General features: G+C 40.5%; 1 protein-coding gene across 1 annotated transcript in view; it reads right to left on the bottom strand.

Annotated features, from left to right (window-relative positions):
* Positions 1-2,070: 2,070 nt before the first annotated feature.
* Positions 2,071-25,934, bottom strand: part of nbeal2 (neurobeachin-like 2) — a 66,008-nt gene continuing 42,144 nt past the window's right edge. Inside the window, exons 27-51 of the mRNA XM_062991794.1 lie at positions 24,322-24,651; positions 21,261-21,410; positions 19,924-20,081; positions 19,719-19,843; positions 18,591-18,711; positions 17,508-17,668; positions 17,019-17,152; positions 16,374-16,481; positions 16,136-16,231; positions 15,434-15,558; positions 14,708-14,848; positions 12,796-12,926; positions 12,065-12,174; positions 11,648-11,765; positions 10,901-10,998; positions 9,946-10,059; positions 9,736-9,819; positions 9,420-9,529; positions 7,271-7,443; positions 6,887-6,981; positions 6,670-6,786; positions 6,372-6,533; positions 5,786-5,934; positions 4,705-4,840; positions 2,071-2,329 (exon numbers count right to left, since the gene is read on the bottom strand). Of these exons, the coding sequence (XP_062847864.1) occupies positions 2,222-2,329; positions 4,705-4,840; positions 5,786-5,934; positions 6,372-6,533; positions 6,670-6,786; positions 6,887-6,981; positions 7,271-7,443; positions 9,420-9,529; positions 9,736-9,819; positions 9,946-10,059; positions 10,901-10,998; positions 11,648-11,765; positions 12,065-12,174; positions 12,796-12,926; positions 14,708-14,848; positions 15,434-15,558; positions 16,136-16,231; positions 16,374-16,481; positions 17,019-17,152; positions 17,508-17,668; positions 18,591-18,711; positions 19,719-19,843; positions 19,924-20,081; positions 21,261-21,410; positions 24,322-24,651 (3,354 nt within the window). The 3' untranslated portion in view covers positions 2,071-2,221. The remainder of the gene's footprint in view (positions 2,330-4,704; positions 4,841-5,785; positions 5,935-6,371; positions 6,534-6,669; positions 6,787-6,886; positions 6,982-7,270; positions 7,444-9,419; positions 9,530-9,735; positions 9,820-9,945; positions 10,060-10,900; positions 10,999-11,647; positions 11,766-12,064; positions 12,175-12,795; positions 12,927-14,707; positions 14,849-15,433; positions 15,559-16,135; positions 16,232-16,373; positions 16,482-17,018; positions 17,153-17,507; positions 17,669-18,590; positions 18,712-19,718; positions 19,844-19,923; positions 20,082-21,260; positions 21,411-24,321; positions 24,652-25,934) is intronic.

Consider the following 25,934-nt stretch of genomic DNA (forward strand, 5'->3'; position numbering starts at 1 on the left):
ATCATGAGCTGATCATTAATTTGTTGCTGAAAAACCACTGGTGGCACTGCAGACCATCTTTGGATAACGTGGGTTTCTGTCAAATGTTTATCATAAGGCTACATAGTACATAGTAGTGATGTAGAACACAATGCTTTTCTGTCAGTTGTCAGTGGTCTCTGAGTAATGCTAATGTGGTGGCATTACACACAAATGTGACTATTTAATCGAACAAGGAAACTTTATATATCTAAACTTATATATATATATATTTTTTTTTAATGCATTTTTTTTCTCTCCCCCTTAGCGCATCCAATTGCCCGATTGCGTCATGCTTCCTCTCCACCAATGCCGATCCCGCTCTGATTGAGGAGAACGAAGCTAACCCATGCCCCCTCCCACACGTGGGCAGCATTCTGGGGTATGCATTTTGTCACCTACACTTTGACTAGAGCAATGCGGCTCAGCACTGTGTATGGAGAGACACACCCTGATCAGTGCACTCTTTTCCCGTCTCTGTGCAGGCGCCATCAATCAGCCAGCAGAGGTCGTAATTGCATTAGTCATGAGAGATCCGATTAGTTATCTTTTTTAGTCTTTTTTAATACCTCACCCCTATCTGAACAACAGGTTAATCGTTGCCGGGAGGCAGAGCTGAGAGACGATACGATGTATTTAAGATCCCAGCTCTGGTGTTTTTACCGCTGCGCCACCTGAACAGCTGAACCAGGAAACTTTTAACTAGGTCCAAAAAAGGATATTGCAAAGATAAGATATAATAACAATACAATAAGCTTGTAAAAATTTACTGTTTTGAATGAAATTTGTAATTATCAACAGAACTGGGTTGGCATGTTTTAAAACAGCATTGGACTCCTTCAAAGCGTAGTGAACACTACACAAATCAGTGCTGGGATCACAAAATTAATCCATAACACAAAAATAACCAAGACGACTGCAGAACTTTAGTCACATAGGGAGCAGAGGAGAGGCTCTGCATACAAGCTAAAAAAGGCTGTGTTTCAAACTTCATACTACTAAGGCAATTCTGTTATTTAAGGTAAAAATAGAAATAAAAATTGAAACTAAACATATGCACTTGCGACAGGAAATTTGGTCTCTGAAGGATCAATATGTTCTCAAATAATAACATAAAAAAATTAAATATATGTAAGAGGTTATACAAATGTTACCGGATGAAATTCACCCTTTAAGGAAATGACCCTTAAGTAAAGAGCAATTTAAACTTTTAGCTTTGATTAAGGACAGATATCGATAAGGCACATTCTATAAAACCTGCAACCAGCGCACAGTGCGGAGAGCTCACCAAGTACACAAGCCCTCTAAATACAATCAAATATAATCAAATAAAACCATCAACAGTGGGACACATAACGTTAAGTCCAAAGACAGAATATGTAACAGTGTAGTTCAATATAAACAGAGTATAAAATTTCTTATAAGGCACATTTCAATCAAGTTATAAAACTTGAGAGTAAATTAAGAGCATCGTATCAAGTAAAAAATCCTTTTTAATCTCAATGGTGCATTAATTATTGCTTTATGCAACTGCATTTAACCACCTGACCTCTGCTCACAGGCTGACACATGCAACACAAACACGAACACTTAAAAACACACACACACACATACATACGCACACACATACACATAGACAGGTAAAATCTCTTTGTTGATGCCCAGTGTGTGGAAAATGCACAGTGGTCATTATTCTGAAAAGTCTTCAAGTTTTCTACAGTTCCAGCATGACAGTCACGGCAAGATCTGAGCAAGAGCAGGCGCTGCACATGGCGCTGCCCTCTAGCCTCGTTCAGCCGAGGTGTATTAGAACCTGGCCCAGTCTTTATGAAGTCCTGGCTTTCTCACATCAAAGACACGTGCAAGTGTTATTCATCCTCCGATTCTCAAAGATCTTTGGAATGGCTTTAGTTTAAAAATGATCCATAACATTAAAATAAAAAGCTCTGTTCTCGTTTATGTATACGTGTACATATATATATATATATATATATATATATATATATATATATATATACAGTATATATATATATATATTTAAAAAAGTGCAGCTTTGGACGACTCTGCCTCATTTCAAAAGCAGAGCAGCAGATCACAGGCGTCGCTTAGAGCAACATGTGTAGACGTATGATGGACGCTGACAGCTATTCAGAATGTGTGAAGGGTCTTGGTGAAGGCATGTGGAGTGTGTGGTGCATGATGCTTATTTCCCAGCATTCTCTGTAGGGTTGTACTCAGTCTCTCCTGAGGATACCTGAGAGATCCTGCGCGTAGAGCCCCAAATTCGGCGGGAGAACTGACCTGAGCGCACCTGAACGGTCACACAGAAATACAAAATCAAACAATGATTTCTGAAACAGCAAATATAGTGCATACAAACACACAGTCACAAGTTTACACACACTTGTAAGAGACTTTTAGAAAAGTCTGTGGGATTTTAATGATTTCTGCAACTAAACGTTTTCTATGATTAAATGATTGGAACATACTTTTAAGTTCTATCCAAAATTTATTGTGGGTTTTTTCTGTGCTGGGTCAGAACTGGGTTCAAACATTTTCCTTGGGATGAATAAATTATCTGTCTGTCTGTCTGTCTGTCTGTCTATCTATCTATCTATCTATCTATCTATCTATCTATCTATCTATCTATCTATCTATCTATCTATCTAACTGTCTGCCTGTCAGTCCATCTATCTGTCTGTCCGTCCGTCCGTCCGTCCGTCCGCCCGCCCGCCCATCCATCCATCCATCCATCCATCCATCTGCCTGCCTGTCTATCTATCTAACTGTCTGCCTGTCCGTCCGTCCGTCCGTCCGCCCGCCCGCCCGCCCATCCATCCATCCATCCATCCATCCATCTAGATAGATAGACAGATAGATACTTTATTGATCCCGAAGGAAATTAGAGTCCCAGTAGCATTGTACATTAAATCAAATCAAATACACACTATAAAGAAAACAAATTACAACAATATAATTCTAGAAAGTACAAACACTTTTGACAGATTGAATGTAACCTGAGTTTTACATATATCGTATAGCTACAGAGCAGTTATTAATGATGAGAATGGATTGAGTGTAATAATCTGTCTGTCTGTCTGTCTGTCTGTCTGTCTGTCTGTCTGTCTGTCTGTCTGTCTATCTATCTATCTATCTATCTATCTATCTATCTATCTATCTATCTATCTTCACTATTTTTTAATGCATTTTCTCCCCATTTTCCTCCCGATTTAGCTCACTCAATCTTTGTCTTCCACTGCTGAGAGATACCAGATTGCATCCGAGGGGAGCACATCGCTGTACACGCCTCTTCTGCACAGGCGTGTCTTCTGCCAATCAGGGTCCTTACACAGCGTATGAAGACCCACCCACCCACACATAGTCCGGTCCCCACCCTGCAGATACGGTGGCCAATTAGTATCTGCTGCAGGCACGGCCAATTACTGAGGAACCAAGGAGTTCAGAAACTCGGTGCTGGTATGCTAGCGGAATATCCCGCTGCGCCACCTGGGCACCTCACATCTTCACTATTTACTTGCGAATAGATCATCTGAAATGTATGTAAACACAGACAATATTTTTATTTATTTATTTAAAAAAGCAGCTATACAGCATCCACTGAGAATGGGTATGAGTAACTGTGTTTACTTGTACATAAGTAAAATGATATACTGATTATGAAATTTCCTTTAAGTGTTTTTGTAGAAACACTTTACTACAGTATCTAACACCTTGTATATAACAGAGTAAACTGATTATTTAGGGCATGCACGGGTGTATGCAAAAACCTCAGGCTGAATGACAAACAAGGGGGACAAGTTTAAAACTGTACCATACCATAGGGTACCATGCAGTGGAAAAAAGGCATTTAAGATCCACTGTGAGAATGAACATGGCTCTTCAAACCATGGGCTCACTTAAACAGCTGAATACATTTGAGAAAATAAAATGTAGGTAGTTTTACATGCAAAGCAACAAAGCTTTTTCTGTCTGAGACGTTATTAAGAAATGACAGTTAAGGAAAACTGTACCAGCCAAGGTGAAATCTGGAGAACCAAGTAAACCTTCAGTTAGTACCGCATTATGCAAGTGCAACAGACTCATAAAGTAAAAATAAAATTTTTTGATAGTGTTTGATATTTGCATAAAATGCAAACTTTGATAACAACTGTTATGCATAGGTTCTCTATTATGCTTTGGGGTCCTGTCATGGGCGTGGATAGATGAAAATATAGATTCCACTAAATTTTCACAAAATCTAGCAGCAAATGTGAGTCAGTCAGTCAGAACACTAAAGCTGAAAAGAGACTGACTTCTACAACAGAACTGTTACTTAAAACATACATTTTGTTCTTGTCCTGTTAGATGTTTTTATATTATTATTTTTTATATTATTATATTTTATTTTCTTCATATATGTATATTTTTAGATTTTATATCTTACTTGTATCTACATTTGTACTAATTTTTTTATTCTTTATTTACCTCATTGTAATGTCACTGTGTGATGTTTTTTGTCATAATTGTTATTGCTGCTGCGACACCACAATTTCCCTTCGGGGATTAATAAAGTACTCAATCAATCAATCAATCAATTAACATTTACTATAAACTACATCAAGAAATGCAGTCTGGAAAGGTAGAAAGGGTAAAAAATGGACATGTGAAGGAGTTTCTCTCTCTCACCTCTTCTGGTTTTCCTGCTCCTACCACAATAAGTTTGCCATCATCCAGTCCTACGAGGATGTGACTGCTCTCCTTAGTGACCGATACACTGCGAACAGCCACCTTCAGCACCAGAGGCTTAGCAGCCTGATTTAAGCTGTAACACACACACACACACACACCACAAAAGAAAACGTTTTACAAACAGCCTTATAGGGACGTAAAACTTCTGTTAAAACCTGTGGAAACAGTAAGACTGTAAGCTGCCTGAGTGTTTAAGAGCAACCTGAAACAATCGAGCCCAGTTGTGTTTCTGCCTTGTGTTTAGAGTTTCTGTGTGGCACAAATGAATCATCTTTCAAACGTTACTAATGAGCATAACTACTATCTTACTGCATTGTTATAGTATAGCAGTTTGAATTGCTCTTCTTGCCTTACACTTGGTTTTGAATGGAAGGAAGTTAAACATGAAACATATTTACATTAGGTTATTCCTCAAGCTGTTTCAAATATGATATCATGATTAAATACAGATTATGCAAGAATTAAATAAATAAAAATAAATCTAAAAGCTCCTCTGCTACACTGAAACCCAGTACCAACGATATCCCTTATGAAGACCAAATGCTTCTTCTCAAATTTCATAGTACACTATATGTATAACGTAAATTAAATGGCCAAAAGTAATTGGACATCTGACCATAAGCTTGTTAAACATTCCATTTCAAACAAATACTACTGAAATAGAGTGACCGCTCTGTGATCTTTCCAGCAATAACAACATCCAGGTTAGTGGGAATTTGTGCTCATTTAGTCAAAATAGCATTTGTATGGCTGGGCACTGATGCTGGTCAAAGCCTCAATTGATGCTTCAGTTTATTCCAAAGCTGTTCAATAGAGCAGCGGGCTCTGGTGTTTCTTTAAATCATGCTTTATATCTTTATATCTTTATGGACCTTGTCATAGTGGAAAGGGAAAAAGCCTTCCCTAAACTGTTGCTGCATCTATTATACATATTAGCAATCATTGTGGCTGTAACACATGAATTTAATAAAACTGCCCTAAGAGACCAGAGAACCAGACTGTTATAGTTGCTGAGTACCTGAAGAGTTCTTTGATGTGCAGGTTGCCTTGTAGTGTGCCCAGTATGAGGTAGTCAGAAACCAGACTGAGTGCCGTCACTGGCTCCTCCATTACCATAGATGCCAGCAGAGAGCCGTTCACAGAGTACACATGCAGCGTATGCTTCTCCTACACCACACACACACACACACACACACACACACACACACACACACACACACACACACACACACACACACACACAAAGGTTTAGAATGTTAATAAACTTTTTGAGGATCTAATCCATAAAAGCCAGTAAGGATCAGCTTTCAGACCACTTTCAATTGCAGAAGATTACCCCCACCCACCCCAAATTGTGGACTAGTGGACATGACTGATAGGGGAACTACGACTGCACTTTTTGCCCATTCCACAAACATAGCAAAGCAAATCAGCTCCAGCTTCCAGCCACATTGTCAAGACTTGAACCTGCCAGGTCCAAACTACGTATATAATGAATGGTTATTCCACTGCACCACTGAATTTTACTTCTTTTTTTTTTTTTTTTTCAAAAATAATACAAACATTTGAATTAAACTGAACCTTAACAATAAAGGAACACTTGCCTTGCTAGCTGAGCAGCCCTCCAGGACAGTATGTGACACTATGTGACCCTCCATGCCAACCTGCAGCTGGACAACCCGGACAGAGACGCAGCTCTCACACGGAGGACGGAACGTGCATAGATACTGACCCCGCCGAACGCTGTGCATTATCACTGTGCCATCCTAAGACACGACAAAAGAAGAATTAACAGAATAACATACATCGTAGAACTTCTGGAACATCTGGATTTGACTTAGCAACAAGAAAAAGTTGTTCTAAATGAAATGCATCACAGCAAAAGCTTGAAGTGTGACTGACTTTTGAGCCTGAAACTGCCATATCCAGCTCAGTGCTTATTGCTACACAGGTGACTTCTGCATCATGACCACACAGAACCTGCACCGGTCGTGGAGACAGACCACTGGAAAAACCACCCTATACAAGATACAAAAAAGACATATTTAAGTAATCTCTCTTACATTGTATATACATATAATAAACTGTTTGTAAATACAATATTACAGGCCAAACAAACCTGCTGGAGGACCAGCCACACCATGCAGGTGGTGTCCCGAGAGCCTGAGATGAGGTAGATACCACACAGGTCCAAAGCCAGACATGTTACCACATCTATAACGACACAGAATAACATGAAGGACCCAGAAAACCAGGAACAATTACACTGCATAAGCAGTGGTATCCAGCAATTAAGGTACTTAATAACTAGTATAAAGAAGGTTGCCTAATCAAGCACCACCAACGCCCAAGTTGACCCTGAGCAAGGTCCTTAACCCTCAGTTGGTTAAAATTATACTTAATCTAAATGATGCAAATGTAGATGCCGCAAATGTTTACCATAGCCATGGATATACAAGCTCATATATCATATATCAGTATATATATAATTTACTTTACTCACCAATGTGGCGGCAGATCCTGCCCACCATCTTGGCCTTGGCCAGTGTGGTGACACGGAGGCTGCAGTCCCAGTGTCCCCCACTGAACAGCAGACGCCCATCACTGGACACCACCATCACCTGGGACCTGATGTCCACCCCTGGGGAGAAAGGGCCACTCAGGAACCGCTGTGTCCTAAAACACACACACACACATTTATGAACAAACAAACAGTTTGCAAGGAAACAAGGAAGCATAAACAAGTAAACAAGGACAAGCGACAGGAAATCAGTGTCACGTTTCAGTGATTTTGGATCTATTACACACAGCTTCATTATAAACAGAAATTGTTATCAACATATTAATAAAATACGTAACACATTTCTGGACACGATCATGAAGGAACATCTGGCCTGGCTTCCAGAGATGAGCATTAAAGTCGAAGTCCTAAGTTTGCACACACGTCATGACTCTCTATTGACTCTATCTGACAATAATGTCTGCATCTGTTCTTTTATGATGACTAAACATTTCTGAAGGTTAGGAAGTTTATTGGGGTCTTTCTGAAAGCAGGCTGGATCAAATGTACATCAAGCAAGTTTTACATTGCAGCCTTTTACAACCGCATCATCTTTGTATTGCAGTGCATTGCTGAAAAAATTACTTTTTTACAGAATGTTGGCTAAACAAATGTATAATTTCATAACTAAAATGTAAAATCCTTTTCCCATGTGCACATGCAGCTCAAAAAATCATGTTTAATGACAATTAAGAAGAACAATGAAACACATATCACATATTATAAGTCAGGGTGCATTTCACATACCTGACATTGTCATTAGCATGAGGTGAGCACCAGTTTAAATAAATAACTGGGCAGGTAGTGTGAAGAACAGGGAGTATGAAATCCCTTTCTGCACTATAATCTCTTAGCATTTTGCAATGGCAATTTAAAACTTAGTGGACAGTGGGCTCTGGCAGTATTAAATTTGCGGTATTACATTTACATTTTCAACATTTAGCAGACGCTTTTATCCAAAGCGACTTACAGTTGTGAGAGTATACAATCTAAGCAAATTGAGGGTTAAGGGCCTTGCTAAAGGGCCCAACAGGGGCAACCTGGCAGTGGTGGGGCTTGAACCGGCAACCTTCAGATTACTAGTCCAATACTTTAACCACTAAGCTACAACTGCCCTATGTATTACATTTGCATTATTACATTCGCAGTATTACATTTGACTACTTGGCCTATTTGATTTTCTGAAAACAAGGAAAAATGTGGGGGTTTCTTCATGACCTTAGCAGTAGACCACTGTTTGATGTATTTTATAACAGAGACAGATGCAGTCACACTACCCCTATTTATAGAAATCTCAGGGGAGGTGGGGTGCTGCAAGGTAAATGAATGAGGCATGTTTGAGCACTGCGAGCATGAGATGGACATGTTTGTAAGAGGTACAGAGTAGAATTTTAAGATACACAATGTATGTCACTTGTAAGAATTGCACTGTAAAGATGAATTGTTTCTTTATTTTATTGCAGTTTTGTCTGGATTTATCTGATGTTTAAAATAAATCCCAGTGCGACATGTACACATATGTTACAGTGGAGAGGGGGCTTGATAATATTCTTATCTAAAAAAAAGGGCACTGCAAAAAAGGTTGGGAACCAATTATAGTTTCATAATCAAAAATCTTATTACTTCAACCAATCAATACATTTACATTTACAGCATTTAGCAGATGCTTTTATCTAAAGCGACTTACAGTATACAGTCTAAGCAATTAAGGGTTAAGGGCCTTGCTCAAGGGTCCAACAGTGGCAACCTGGCAGTGGTGGGGTTTGAACCAGCAACCTTCTGCTTACTAGTCCAGTACCTTGACTGCTAGACTATTACTGCCTAAATGAGTCTGTAAGGGTACAATTCATGTTTGCAGCATTTAGCAGACGCTTTATCCAAAGTGACTTGTGAATAGGTCTGAATGCAGTTTGAGCGATTTGGGATAAGGGCCTTGCTCAGGGGCCCAATAGTGGCAACTTGGTGGTGGTGGTGGGGCTTAAACCGGCAACCTTCTGATCACTTGTTCAATGCCCCTAACCCTAGTTAATAGTAAATGGTGTGTGTGGGGTGGGATGGTGGAGGGAATGTTCATGCATGTATTCACACTTACTTTGGATTGTTCAAGGTAGGGTCCTTGGAGAAGGTAAAATAATTAGAGATGCTCTTGTCGTACGGCAGCCAGCTGTGTGTTCCTATCTGGCCGTTAGAATTCACGGTCACCTGGTTAAGGACGAGAGGGTTGCAATAAAGGCACAGATTACATTTCTGAGTATAAATCTTTAAGCATGTGGGTGACTAACAGTAAACGAGACATTAGAGTAAAAGCTGCTGGTCCTGGGATATTAAAACATGTGTGGATGCTTAAGTCACATGATCTGCTAACAGAAATACGGCTGATTTAGTGTAGAGAGATGCTAATGCCTCACCAGAACATCTGAGCCCTGGATGATGAAGGAGCGGGTCTGGTTCCTGGGTACGACAGCCTGGACTAAAGGTACATCACTCACCATCTGCGGCAGTCGAAGCAAACACACACACACACACACACACACACACACACACACACACACGATTAATAAAACCTAATAACGTGTATGCTCTGTTTGCCAGTGTTTGTGAGAAAAGCTGCTTCTAACCTCCACAAAGGGTCGTAGTTTGTCTAGATGATCAAAGAGGTTTGGAGGCAGAGTGTCCATGCGGGCCTGCCGTCTAGACGCACTCTGTGCTGACATCCGTGGAGGATGTGGCTCCTGAAACACAATTATACCCATTATTTTACTGTAAATGCATGCCAGTATACATCATATGGCCAAAAGTATGTGGACAACTGGCGTTCGGATTGTGTCTGTGGGATTTTCAGCTCAATCGGTGAAAAGAGCATTTGTGATGTCAGGTAGGGCGAGAAGGTCTGGCTTGTAATCGGCATCCCATTTTATTTGAAAGGTTTATTGTGAACAGTGCTTTGTTTACCAACAAGGGCCTTCCCCAAACTGCTGCCACAAGTTATTATTTTATATAGTTAACATCATACACTTGTCAGCAACAGGCGAGGAAGAAACACATAATACTCAATAATAAAAAAAGAGTGATCACATATTACAGGTGTCAGGTGTCCCAATACTTTTGTTCATATAGTGTATAAGCAGTTACAAGTAGCCAGATAAGAGGATACCTGGATAAATTAAGCTTGGCCTGCAATCAAAGACAAAAACCAAGACAAAACTCTAACCTTACAAACTCCACACAGACAGTAACTGGGACAAGGATCATGGGTTCAGGTTCAGGCCATGTGCAGCACACATGTCTACTCTACATGCCTAATAAAAAAAAATGTATGGACATGTGCAGACGAGTTTTTGCTGCCCGATGTGACTGAGCTGTAACACCAGTTAGGAACCACTGTTTAATAGAACCTTGACTCGACATCAGCATTACTTTGGGTGCACAAGCAACTAGATAAAGAGCTACATAAAATAATAATAAGGCCTATATTTCATTTAGCTCCGATTAAGGGAAACATATAAAGAGTGTAAGTAGCCATGAATATTTCATTATTCAAAAGAAACCTGGTCCAGTGTTTTGAAGTTGTACCTTAAGAAGCTGACAAGGGGTCTGGCCGAAGTTACTGATGATGCCCTCCAAAGCCTTGCGCTCTGTCTCATTGGCTATGGCATCCAGATCCACAGCACCTACAGAGCAAACACAACCGATGTCTACTAAACTGATCTTACCCACTTTCTTTTTTTATATATATATATTTTTGTTAATGCATTTTCACTCCTTTCTCTCATGACTTTTAGCCTTTCCAATTACCCAACTGCATAATGCCTCCTCTCTCCTCTCCTCTCTGATGCCAATCTCCCCCGGTTGAGGAGAGCGAGACTGACACACGCCCCCTCCGACATGTGTGCAGTAGCTAACTGCATCTTTTCATCTGCACAAGGCGGGATCATATGCAAATCAGCTTTGTGTACGAAGAGTCATACCCTTATCAGCATCATTCATCTACTCTGTACAGGCGCCATCAATCAGCCAGCAGAGGTCACAACTGCCTCAGTTATGAGGAGTTCCCTGTCTGACTCCCACCTTGTATGAACAACAGCCAATCCTTGTTCATGTTGGCGCCCAGCCAGATAGCAGAATCTTACTCCTTTCTAAACACATCAAGCATTCATACTATCGAAAATAAGAAGTGGTGCAGCAGTTTAATGCGCTCTCCAGACACAACTGGCAGGGGAAGATGATGTGTGCTAGATAGCAGCCCAACTTGGGTCTTATGCATAAAGCGGAGGACAGTAACTTTGCTCATATAGAAGTATAGAAGTTTAAGTGTCTTACCTTCATAAGTACAGTAGTAGAACACATTAAGAGCCTCCACAGCCTCTGGTCCTCGCTGCTTATAGCCAAATATAAGATCAATCCACTCGTGTAGGTGAGCAGACACATGCTCACTCTCCTGCAAAAACAGCCACAGTTCTAGATTGGTGTGTGTGTGTGTTTATGCCCTGTGAAGGACTGGCAACCTGTCTGGGGAATTTCCTACCTTCCGTCCCAGGGAAGAAATACCCCAGTCCCTGACCAGTATTAAGCGGTGGTAAAACAGACAATGAATGAATGAAACAATAAAGAGAAATTTAAACCCTGTAATTTACAAATAATAATAATTGCATAATTTATTACCTAAAGCAATCTGAAATAATCACAATTAGCTTATTAATTTAATAAATTTCTGCAATAATGTGCCACAATAATCACCAGCGCTTGGCGGTGTTTTCTGATGAAATCTTCTCGAGAAGAGGCCCAGCATGGCAGCACCACATTATTCACTTGTTCCTGATTCACCTGAAGAGAGCCCAGATTAAACCCTGCAGAGACAAACAGACAAACCCGCTCACTATTATACTAGTCATAACTTTAATCTAAAGTAAAAAAACACAAACTAAAGAAATACAAGCGAATAAAATGATAAACTAAAGATACAAGCTAAAAGCATGGTGGCACAGCTGACAGTGTGAGTATGACATATCAGGGTTAGATCCTCGTCTCTGGTTACTCTCTGTGAAGGGTTTTACATGTTCTCCCAGTGTCTGTGTGGATTTCTTCCAAGTACTCAGATTTCATTCCACTTATCAGAGCATGCAGTTATAGACCGGCTCACTAAAATTTTACTAAAATAAAAACTGTTTGTAAGTGACTAAATGTATAAGTGTGTGTCGCTGTGTGAAGGACTGGTGCCCTGTCCAGAGGGCATATCTGTCTAGTGCCTCAGGTGCCACCGAACCACCACAACTCCAACCAGGTTAAATAGGTTAATGAATGAATGAATAAATAAATTGATAGATAAAAGTGCATCATGTGAATTAGTCCAAATATGACTACATCCATGAATTATGGCTCCAACCAGAATAAAGCATTTGAAAAAAAAAATGGATGCTGAACAAGACGTCTATGAGAAGATAAAAATGCTGCTGTGTGGAGAAACTGACCGTTTATGTTCTGCAGAAATTCAGGGAAGTAGAAGAACTCAGGAATGAGCTCCTTCACATCGGCTGGACTCTCCATACGAGCCAGCCACGCTGCTGCTACGGAGTGGAACTGCCTGTCTGCACAATCAAACCTGCACACACACACACACACACACACACACACACATTAAGTGATTTATTTCAGGGTCAACTATTTTCTTTGCACATCCATTGACCATTTTATGACCTAGGCCTATTACATAGATGCACTTTGTTGCTTCAAAAAATTAATACCAAAGTGTGTTGTGATCAGCAGTTACCTTAACTGTACATCTACGAGTCTTAACAAGGTATGTGTTCCTAATAAAGAGGCCAGCATGTGTAAATAATAATCTAATGCTGCTGCACCAGATAAACTTTTTTCTTATGGAATGAAACACAGCAGGTCAGCAGGGGAAGAGAGGCATTTTATAGAGCAACAAATGAGCTACAAAATCAGTACAAATCCCATTTCCAGAAATGTTGGGATAGTTTGTAAAATGCAGTAAAAACAAGAATTAGTAAATATGTATTTTCACTGTCCCAAATTTTCTGAAAATCAAATTTGAAAAATGGCCAATTAATGAACGTGTACGTACAAGATGTACACTGATCAGCCATAACATTGAAACCACCTCCTTGTTTCTACACTAACTGTATATTTTATCAGCACTTTGTAGTTCTACAATTACTGACTGTAGTCCATCTGTTTCTCTGCATGCTTTTTTAGCCCCCTTTCATGCTGTTCTTCAATGGTCAGGACCCCCACAGGACCACTATAGAGTAGGTATTATTTGGGTGGTGGATCATTCACAGCACTGCAGTGACACTGACATGGTGGTGGTGTGTTAGTGTGTGTTGTGCTGGTAGACACAGCAGCGCTGATGGAGTTTTTAAACACCTCACTGTCACTAAGAATAGTGCACCAACCAAAAATACCCCGCCAACAGCGCCCCGTGGGCAGCATACTGTGACCACTGATTAAGGTCTAGAAGATGACCAACTCAATAGATGAGCGATCATCTCTGACTTTACATCTACAAGGTGGACCAACTAGGTAGGAGTGTCTAATAGAGTGGACATGGTATTTAAAAACTCCACTGGGATTTCTGTCACCATTGTCACTGCAGTGCTGAGAATGATTCACCACCCAAATAATACCTACTCTGTAGTGGTCCTGGGAGAGTTCTGACCATTGAAGAACAGCATGAAAGCAGGCTAACAAAGCATGCAGAGAAACAGATGGACTACAGTCAGTAATTGTAGAACTACAAAGTGCTTCTATATGGTAAGTGGAGCTGATAAGATAGACAGTGAGTGTAGAAACAAGGAGGTGGTTTTAATGTTATGGCTGATCAGTGTATATTGGCTGTATATACAAGTTTAGTTTTATATTATAGATTGACTATGTATAATAGTTGAGATCTCTTATTGAAAAAAGTATTTAGTCCCTTTGCCATGGCATCCAAACTGTGGTAGGTGCATCCAGCTTTAATTGTCCTTGAGCTGTGTCTAAAACTCTAGGAGTCCATGTGTTGGAATCTGAATTGATTGGACCATGTTCAGCTAGTTGGTCTCTCTCTGACTAAGCCAAAAGAAACACATAATAACGTGCTGCCTCTTAACCTGATGAACAACTGAACACATAATTTTCTGTTCAGCTCTGACAGCAAACCCTAAAACAAGCCTTAAACTGGTTGACGTGAAACAGTTCTCAGCCTTTACAGGTGCAGTCCTGCCCTCTAGTGGCCAATCCTGGTTCACACACTCAAACTGCACACCACTCAGTGTAAAAACACCAAAAGAATTTGTAAGTGTGATGAGATCATTTTTTTGTATGTAGGCTGGGGTGTAACACATGTTTAGCGAGTATGAAATATGATGGCATCCTTACTTGCCACTCTGCAGCTGGATGTGCAGGCTGGTAAAAGGCTCCATGCGGATCATGTAGTGCATGACGCCGGCTGCGTTGGAGTAGTGTGTGCCATAGTGGAACTTGTCTACCGTGCCTGTGGGATCTTCAAAGCTCTCAAACCTGAAACACATGAATATTATATTAGTCCGTTTATACACAAACACTCATTATATTCACATTCAGAAAGGTAGGAACACTCTGGACGGGACACCAATGCATTGTAAGGCTTCGGACATAACACCCACCACTACTGAGACACAGACAATCATATCTGTGTAGACTCCCAGTCAGTCAGTTCAGGGATCTATTAAATGTTGGATTGTTGCTACTTACTCATATTACATGTGCTTCATGCAGCAGACATGATCAGCATAAAGACCTGTGGGATTTTGATAAGGGCAGAATTGTCACGGCCAGACGACGGGTTGAAGGATCTCCAAAACAGCAAGAGGTGCTCACAGGCAGCCGTGGTGCATACCCGCTGAAAATGTTCAAGGAAGGACAAGCCACAAACTGCCAATAGGTTGGTGGGTGGCCAAGGCTCATTAGTCCTTATGCTACTGTGGCTCAAATTACAGATAATTTCAATACTATTAATGAGGTGAATGATGGACTGTCAAAGTGCCCATGCTAACTATTGTACACCGTTAAATATAAGCCAGCTTATTAGGTAGACTCTTGTTTCATGAAGATAAACAGACTCACTTTTCCCTGACGTTCTGAGCATGTCGAGGGTTGACCACGCCGATGGGTTTGGATAGATCTCTGAACACAGCCGGGTCTTCTAAATCCAACACAGGAGACGTGTAGTCACACAGCACCCAGGGAAACTACAAACATAAACAAATGGTTGGTCTTCATAAAACAAGGCAAATTTACTGCAATCTTGAATGGGTATTTTGCTCATTTGGACAGCTCGGGTGTTCAACAGAGATAAGTGATGTAACATTTTGACTCGATACATACTGGCTGGCATTTGCTTAACTTTTGTATGCATGGATGTATGCCTAGCCAACATGACATCTATCAAAAAGTTCCACCTTTGACTCGCTTTAAATATGTTTGTTAAAAATAAATTCAAATTCAAAAACTGAAACTTTTGAATTTGAAACTATTCACAAAATGATTCAAACTCTTTAATAAATATGCTGTTGAAACACCTTTGGCATCAACTACAACTTAAGGTCATATGGAAACATTTCAATAAGCTTTGGATTTGATCAGTTTATCCCATTCTTCATGGCAGTTCCTCTGAAGCTCTGTCAGATTGGTTGGCAAGCTTCAGTGAACTTCCACAATAATTAAAGCAAACAGGACGCCCCTTTCACTATTTTTCTTATTTAAAACTTTAAACCGTGTTTTTACCTAGAAAAGAACAATTTTGAAAGTTAATGAACTGTAACTTACCACAGGATACTGGGACAGATCATTATAAGTGCGACCAGCAATGGTGTTAAGCTGCATGAGGTACTCAAAATTTGAGATCTCTCTGTACACCCATTTCTGCAGGACACACAGGATACACACAAAATTTTTTATACAAACACACACATACATGTAATACATGCCATTAATAACAAAACAAATAATAATTTTAACAGATAATTTAATGGCAGAAATATTGACAGTTTTGGCTTCTACCCACCTGAGTGAGATTGGAGGCTTTGAGGAGTTCTTGAGGGGAGCGGGAACCAAAGTAGAACAGATTAGGTGGCCGAAGACCCAGAATCCTTGAATACACCTTGTTCCGCACCTGGGGTGTTTAGAACAGGCAAACATGCGCTCACATTTATGAATGTACACATGGAACTCTTACAAGTATCTTTCATATAAACACCTAGATGTGGCCAAACATACATCGCCAAAAGTAAATGAACACCCCTTCCTTATATAAAGTTCAGGTGTTTCAGCCACATTCATGGCTAAGAGGTGTAAAATCAATTATATGCATCCAAATTGTGGAGACCGAAAGCCCCTGTTACAGCATGACTGCCCCCTTGTGCACAAGTGAAAGCCAAAAACTCTTCAGTCACCCAGCACAAAGCTCCAATTGAACAATTTTGGGTTGAACTGGAATGCTGATCATATGCCAGGCATATTTAACCTCATAAACGCTTTTTTGTGGAAACCCTTTATAGCTGCAAAGTGGGGGCCAACTTCATACTAAGGCAAATGTTTTTCGAATGGAATGATCAATATGCTCTTGGTTACATGCTCACATACTTTTGGCCACATCACGTGTTGTCACAGGAATATGAAGACCCGTGCTGTTTAACAGAATTGATCTTACCTTTTTCCTGAAGTTGAAGAAGTGGTGTGCCTGATCAATAAAGAAAAGCTCGAGGGCCGAGCGGCGAAGGTTGTAGCGTCTCAGATGGACCTCTCTCAGCTGACTCAGTGGCCTTTTAAAATCAAAGCCTATGCCTGTGCAAACACACAAACGCATTTATGCTCTAGATTTATGTACCATGTCTTATATGTTATATGCTAATCAAGCTACCACAGTCTTTTGGGGGTTTGCTTGGCCAGTGAAGTTCAACTCTGTGAGAATTGATGCTGTGTGTTTGAGGCATATACAGTCTCTGGCTGTATAGCAAACCACATACTGCTATACTAAATAGTATGCCAAATTAGTACACCAATCGTGTGCCAATTATGTTATTACTGTCATGTACTTTTGTGTACATAGTACACATAAAATATACTGGCATGTTGTCTATGGTTTTAGGAGAGACTGTTTAAGATGCAGTGTTGAGGAGGTATAATAAATCATCCGTACCTTCTTCTGTCTCATCCTTCTCACTGTTGCCATCATAGAAGTAGATATGATGTGTGGTGACCTCTAGGCGACCTGGTACCACAGCCACTATCGTGATGAGCTCACAGTCCTCCGAGAGCACAAGTTTCTCTTTCTGACTGTCCTCTTCACCTTCTTCCACCCTGAATCATAGAGAACTACATCAGCTCCTGTACATATACTCTTATGATTAATATAACCCACTGTCAGTTCTGGGAAGGTCAGGCTTGTTTGATTGTTATGACTATATAGATTTACAGATTGGTCAGTTTAGACATGATATGGTGGCAGAGTGAGACACATTTTCCAGTCTGACATCTTAAGATTGAGTGACTGAGTATCCTGTGTAGATCATAAGCTGGTTTGGAGAGTAGAACAAGGCCCATGTTTGTTATCTGTTTACCTGCAGAGTTAGTCCTTTTAATATTCAAGTTATAACTGATGATGGCAGTGAAATTACAACTACACATACACACAGCACAGCACTCTACTTGGTGTACAGTGTAACAGCCTCAAGTGCACTTTGTTTGTTTATTAGGATTTTAGCGTCATGTTTTGCACTTTGGTTACATTCATGACAAGAACGATAGTCACTCATTACACAAGATTCATCAGTTTACAAGGTTATATCGAACACAGTCATGGACAATATAGTCTCTCCAATTCAACTCACTTGCACGTCTTTGGACTGTGGAAGCACCCGGAGGAAACCCACGTGGACACGGGGCGACAGTGCTACCCACTTAGCCACTGTGCCGCTTCCAGTGCACTTTGTCAGAGAAACCTAATTTGATAAGGATAGTGGTAGCTCACAGTTAAGGTACTGGTTCAAGCCCCATTAGCGTGTTGCCACTTTTGGGCCCCTTAATTGCTTAAGTGCCATTAGCAACAACAGTAATTAGCTTTGGATAAAGGTGTCTGCTAAACACCAAAATTAAAAAGTCTTAATGGAATTCCACTGCAACTGGATAAACAGAAACAAAACTTTTAAAGAAGCATTAGGCATTAATCCAATGCAAACAATATAACCGTGTATGTGTATGATGTGTGAATTGACATGCTTACTGGCTGTCGATGTAGAGAAGATCTTCATCCTCCAGTTGGTCGTCTTCCATGTCACTCACTTTAGCTTCCTTAGCAACAGCCAATGGGAGGGTCTCGGTGGAGCTGCGAGGGCTATCAGCTCCTACAAATCACAGAGTGGCTTTAAGTACTCATATTAAAAATGTGCGTATAGCAGCTCAAAGCTTTTTAGTAGCTGTCTAAGCTATTAGAAACAAATACAAGCTTTATTCAGAAGGTACAGGTAGTATACCGCAAACGCTTAAGACTTTTTTAGCATCATGGAGAAATTAGAAATTTAAGTTTTTTCCAAAATGTGTTTTTCCAAACAGTCTTTGTCAAAGAAATGTACTAATTGTGTAATGTGATTAAATTATCAAAAAAATAAGGAATTATGGCGCTTGGGTGGAGCAGCGGTAAAGCATGCTAGCCCAGGCACTCAGGTGGCAGCTACTGCACACGTGTCGGAGGGGGCATGTGTTAGTCACTGCTCTCCTCAGTCAGGAGTGAGGGTCAGCATCAGTAGAAGCGAAGGGTTATGCAATCTGGTTATTAAATATGACTACATTGGGAGGACATTTGGGAAAAATGCAATAAAAAAGCCAGCTAGCCCATTTGTACTAAAATCTCGAGCTCGCAAGTTCCAGTTACCAGCTCTGTTATTGGCCGAGCAGGCTCCTACACTAAGACCTGAATGGCAAACGTTTGCTTGGTGGGAGGGCAGAAGGTATTTTTCATTGCTGATGAAATTGTGACCTCTGCTGGCTGGTTAAAGGAGCCTGAACAGAGACAGGGAATAATGGAGAGCAGTGTATGACTCATTGAACAAGATACTGATCCCTGTGTGAACCCGCCTCATGCAGGTTGAAAAAAATGGTTAGAACTATATATGTGTCAGAGGGGGCGTGTGCTAGGTACAGCCCTCCACTGTCAGGGTTGGGGTCTGCAAAAGCAGATTGGTAGAAAAAGCAAAAATGCATAAATACACATAGATAAAAACTATAAAGAATGCCATTTGCCATCCAAATGCCTATTTTAAAAGAATTATAAATCAGGTTTGATAGATTGTGTACAGTATTCAAACACTGTTTACATTCTATAATAAATCCTCATATTCACTTCAGTCCTCACCCATGTTATCCCTAAGTGCACTAGCTTCGCAGTGGGTGTCGAAGCTGTAGTTGGGCACAAGCTTTAGCCTCATCTTGGAGTATGTCTCAGCACTGGAGAGCTTCCACTTCACCTCTGGCTGATCCCTAAAACACAAACACACCACCAATCAGTACCAACACCTGCTAAAATAAACCACTGTGGACGAGGGCCTGTTTATACCCACTTATCTGCCCAGGTTCCTCTCTCACTGGTGAGCAGTCTGCGCAGGGATTTCCAGTGCTTCCACACCACCCCCTGCTGGCTGTTACTTAGCCTTTGTGTACTGGCATAGCGACTGTTCTCACTGCGGATGCGTTTCAGGTATGGGTCGACTATCAACTCCTGAACACACACACACACACAAATTATTTTATCATTATAGTACAAAATGTGATATTAAAAGACCTGTACAGTAATTTGTCTTAGGTTAGATGTTATTGGTTAGATGTGAGAACCAGGGAAAAAGGTCATTTTTAATTGGTTTGGACCTAAACGACCTGTACAGTATTTTGTCTCAGGTTAGTTGTTATTGGTTAGATGTCAGAGCCAGGGGGAAAGGTTAGTTTTAATTGGTTTGGACCCAAGCTTTGCTTACTGCTGGTTATAAAACTAACCATGGAAATAATGCAGAGAGAGGCTCATGGACTGGTGACGTCACACTATTTTGCCCTTGAGCTCTAATACATCGTCAGCACCACTGACTAGCACAATGGTCTTTCTTTATCTCTCTTCAGTTTTTCAGTTCAGTATTTTGGTCAAAGCTAAAGCATGGGGTAACTGTTTTCTGTAAGATTCCTGTAAGCAGATCAATACAACGTACTTGGAAGGAGCTACATACTAATACATACTTGTAATTATTGGATAGTTTAGTTCCATTGTAGCTGAAGCCTAGAATCATTGCACTCCAGGGTATGTAACCAAACCTTGATGATTTGAAGTCAGTGCTCCTTCAAAAAATAATCTTAGTAATTAATTTAGGTTTAGACACAGTTAATTACTGACGTAAGGTTTTATCAGCCTAGAAGTTTAGCCTCTAGGTATGTTAAGTTTCCATAAACAATGGTTTTGTAAAATGGTATAGGAACCAATTTCTTGTCACAATTCCTCAGTCTTTTGCACCACCCCCATGTTGGCCGGGAAGGTTTCCAGTCCAGCACTTATCCACACATACAGTAGCCAGCCACTGTTTGACACCTTTAACTTACAGGCTTGTAGCACCGCTTGTGACTTGAAGTATCAGCACATTAGACTGCAGTGCCATCTGAGCACTTCAGCAACACTATTTCATCTGTTGGCCGATAAATCAATTGATTTTAAGGTTCCGTGTACTTATTAGTATCAGTGAATATAAAAATGATAAATGTTATAAAGAAAAATAAACATAAACTGTGCCTACTGTAGGCTGCTGGGGGTCTGATAAATTTTAGAAAGCGATTTTGAATTTGTAAGATGCAAGCACACTTTCACGAATGGATGTGGCATAGCAGTGCTATTGTTTTAAACAGCACCACTGATGCAGACCTGAAACTTGGCCTTGCTGTCTGCTCTGTCCTTCTCTCTCTTTTGGGCCGTGCTCATCAGGTCATCGAAACAGGAGTTCCAAAAGTTGGACATCAAGTCATGGCTCTTCCCAAAAGTGTCCAGTTCATATTGCTGCATGGTGGGTCCCACCTATAGACACAACACGTTTACAGGATAGTTTATTTTATTTATACATTTTACTAACCAGAAGAAATATGTACATATACAACAGACTTTAAACAAAACTGTGTAATAATACATTAATATAAAAATGATCATAAGATAACTCTTTGATCTCTGGACAGCTTAACAGTTTTTAGAATTCTCTCATGTATGTCCTGTATGATTTGTTCAGTTCACTGAGAGGTGAAGCAGCTAGAGATCTACTTCTTAGTCTGCAACAATGAACTTTTTATAAAACTTTAATGACATGTTGAGGTGGCTTTTTGATAATTATTTGCCATACAAAGCATTCATAAGACCTAATGAAGTCCACACAGTTGCTGACCAAACCACTATGGATTTTCAACCATTCTAACCGGTTGCCAATGAATACTGTGTTGAAATCATACAGTATTGATTTTTCATGGTTTTGTGTTTTGTACAGTACGTTATGCACATTTAAACATTCACCTATCATACAAAGATGTTCAAAACTGCAGCCCTGCTATAAATTCTGCTATACATTTATGTTGCCTGTTTGTAGGAGAATTTAGCAAGTCTCCTTTAAAGTGTCAGGTCGGTCTATCTGTGTTAATTATGGGAGGCAATTAAAAGAATAGAATGTAAATGCAACCACTTTTCTCATTCATTTTTCCAAACATCTGTGCAAATATCCTGTCGGAACTGAATATGAAATACAGATGTTGGCACTTAAATTTTTCACATTTTTAACATAAAATCTCGAATGCTGACCATACCGGCCTTTGTACATCAAAGCGACAATGATAAAATCGGTTGTGTAGCTACTGCACACAAGCTTAAGCTTTTTACCACTACACATAGGTTCTGGTATACATCAGTATCCACCTCTGTGTTGATGAAAGCTTTAATATCGCCAAGTCTGTTAAATATCACTTAAATATCACTTCATCTGGGAAATTCACCACTCTCATTAACTTGTTTGCTGTTTCTAATGATATGTTTGCTATGCTGCTGTGAGCTGCCTTGTAGTTTTAGCCCCGCCTACTGGTAATGAACATATATTTACATGCAAAGTATCTTAAAAAGTACATTGCAAGCTGTAGCCTAGCGGTTAAGGAACTGGACTAGTAATCAGAAGGTCACTGGTTCAACCCACCACTTCAAGGTTGCTGCTGTTGGGCCCTTGAGCAAGGCCCTTAACCCTCGATTGCTTTGACTGTAAACTGTAACTGTAATGTAAGTTGCTTTGGATAAAGGCGTCTGCTAAATGCTGAAAATTTAAATGTAAATGTAATAGACAGCACCTATGTTTGTTTCTGTTTGCCTTTTTGTTTGGACACCTAAAGCGCTTCCATGCCAAAAAATATTTGTGCAGATGGTGGACAGAGGTTTGCGATTATATTTTAATGTTTTTTTTGAAGGTAATACCTTTTTTGACTGGATTTGCCTTCCATGGTTATGATGTTTGGACTTGTTTGTTGTAATCTATATTTGACAGATGCTGTCATGATCTTTAAGAGTATTTATTTTATGTATGCTACAGGTAACACAACCAGTTATCGACTTCAGATGGGGTGGATACAGGTGCACAGCATTTTTTCTAAAACCCTTTAATCCTACTAATACGCAAAAATTGAGTGAATCCGAGGGGGTGGCAAACATTTATCCCCAGCACTGCACAATCGCATACTTGGCATGGCATTCTAAAACAGTATGTGATTATATACACAAACTGGGCAGATTTATCAGCTGTTCTTGTCACACACGGTTCCATAAATCCTCTCCAGAGCCAGTGCGCTTGACATCTGTTAATGTTAATCTAGCAGCTGGGAGATGTTGTAAATAAAAGCACACCTTTTGTTACTTTGCATTGGCAACACATGGACGGCTTTCATCCCAATATGAGCTAAATATGGAATAATGTTCATGAGCTTAAAGGATCAGCAGTTTTCTTTTTTTTGCAAATGTTAATGCACAATTACATTGTATTTGATTAATAAATAAAAAAATTAAGTATCGTGCCACACAAACGTTTAAACACATTTTAATGGAAAGTCACACTATACCATCTGTGATTCATCCACCACTAGTGCTGGTCATAACTAGACCCTGGAACCCTGTTGTTGACCCTCCCTCGGCACAGCCAACTGCGCCTGTCGCATGACGGCCAGGTCAATACCAGATTGCATCCGTGGAGAGCACGTCGCTGCACACGCCTCTTCTGACACGTAAGAGGCGTGTGCCCTCCACTTCTCGCCCCTGCTTTCTGCACAGGCGTCTCTTCAGCCAATCAGGGTCCTTACACAGCGTATGAAGACCCACCCACTCACACATAGTCCGGCCCCCACCCTGCAGATACGGTGGCCAATTAGTATCTGCTGCAGGCACTGCCAATTATGCCCGCTAGACCGGAGGCAACACCGAGTTTTAAACCGAGAAGTTCAGAAACTCGGTGCTGGTGTGCAAGCGGAAAATCCACCTGCGCCATCTGGGCGCCAGCCAAATGGTTTTTAAGGCACTGCACACCTGCAACAAAACCTAATGCTAGCTGTGAAGCATGGTGGATGAAGTGTAATTTGTTTTGACAGAGGGTTTAAAATGTGTTTTTAAACTCTCTGGTCAGAGTTTGAATATTAATTGGATTAAGACGTTGTACTATGAACTGATGAGGGTTGTTTATGTTTTTGGCACCCAAAAACAGTACAGAAAAAGTCACAGCTGGTAAAAGTGCTTCTAGCAGTAATTAGTAAATGATTAATTAGTAACTTTTTCAGCCTAAACTGTGCAGGAATAATAAATGTATTTAATAAAATGAATAAAAGCATTACTGCTTGTATATTTTTAATTTACATATAATAAGTTTGTCTACTATTATGACTCTGATTAAAATTGTGTATGTGTGTGTGTAGACGCTTACATTGTTGCAGTAGAAGAGCTGCCACTCGGCTGTGCTGCAGTACGACAGCAGGTCCTGGGCAAAGGTGGCGCTGCCGTTGGTGGGCGGCAGATTGGGCAAAAGCTGATGTAGAATGGTGGGGTCAGCATGCTGGTCCAGGAGAGTCCGCACCACAGGCACCAGCGGCCTCAGTGCGATCTCCAAGCCCGCTGTGCCGCCTGTCTTGGTGACGTCGTCGGAGGGCCACAAAGCGGCTCCCAGGCGCCCCAGCAGGAAACAAACCTCCTCCCATGAGAGACACAACACAGTCTGCAGCAGACTGTGCAGCTTCAAACAGGCCATCTCACACACCTGGGAAAGATTGAAAAGGTTAAATTAAAACAATAAATTGCTTCATAATAGGCTTGTGGTAAACCATTTTAATGTAACCATTCAAAAATAATTGAAAAAAGCCTGAATGTTTGAAATAAATTACCATAAACTACAATTTCCAAAAAAGTTGGGACATTTTGTACAGTGCAATAAAAACAAAAATCTGAGATTAGTTAATTTTCTATTTCTTTATTTAAATGACAAAAATAAAAATTGCAATAGTTTCACTGACCAAATAAATTTTATTTTGTAGCACAATAAGAAAAAGGTCAGAAAAGACATGTTTACATTTGTTAATAGTTTGGGAACTGAGGATACTATGTTGCAGTATTGCTATTGGAATTTGTCCATTCTTGCTTGATACAAGACTTGAGCTACTCGGTCGCTGTCATCTGATTCTCCTTGTCATGATGCCCCATAGACTTTTAACAGACAAATCTGGACTGCAGACAGGCCAGTCAAGCACACACACTCTGTCTATGAAGCTGCACTGTGTAGCTCGTGCATAATGAGATAACTGACAAATCACCGGTTTGACACATCCTAAAGTTCTCTTTCCATTTAGTATCGAAGACGTCAACCCACTGCTCTTTCCCTTCCACGTGTTCAAAGTCTGAATGTGCATCAAGCAGGTTTGGGGTTTTGTTAAAGGTGAAGGAGAGGTGCTCGAGTGGCACAGCGGTAAAACATGCCATCACATCAGAGCTGATATCTCAAGCTTGTGAGTTTGAATCTTTGCTCTTTTCTCAGCAGGTCAGATTGCCGGTCAGATTGCCGGAGGGACGTTCTCATAACTGCTGCAATTATGACCCCTGCTGGCTGGTTGATAGTGCATGCACAGAGACGGGGGGGATAGTGGAGATTGGTGCTTGACTCCTTTTTGGTGCACTTTACAACAGTGGTCCCCAACCACCGGGCTGCGGGTCATTTATTACCAGGCCACACAGAAAGAATAAATAATTAGAGATCGCTACAAGAGCAATTATATTTCCAATACTCTTTGGGTGGTATTGTCTCCAATCATCACTAGGTGGGAGCAGCGTCTTCCTGCAGCATAAAAAGCCCAGGATTCACACTGATTGTCCATTCTATACTTATTCTATATTGAATCCTCCCACCCCCGCCTGTCCGTGAATTTATATCTTATATGAAATTGGTACATGGTTCAAAAAAGGGTGGGGACCACTGCTTTACAAAATGTCCTAACTTTTTCCAGGAAACATCTACAAAATAAAACACTGTTCATGGTTAAATCTAAAAAT

The sequence above is a fragment of the Trichomycterus rosablanca genome, chromosome 3 (assembly GCF_030014385.1).
Source record: "Trichomycterus rosablanca isolate fTriRos1 chromosome 3, fTriRos1.hap1, whole genome shotgun sequence".
In the NCBI taxonomy this organism is placed as follows: Eukaryota; Metazoa; Chordata; class Actinopteri; order Siluriformes; family Trichomycteridae; genus Trichomycterus; species Trichomycterus rosablanca.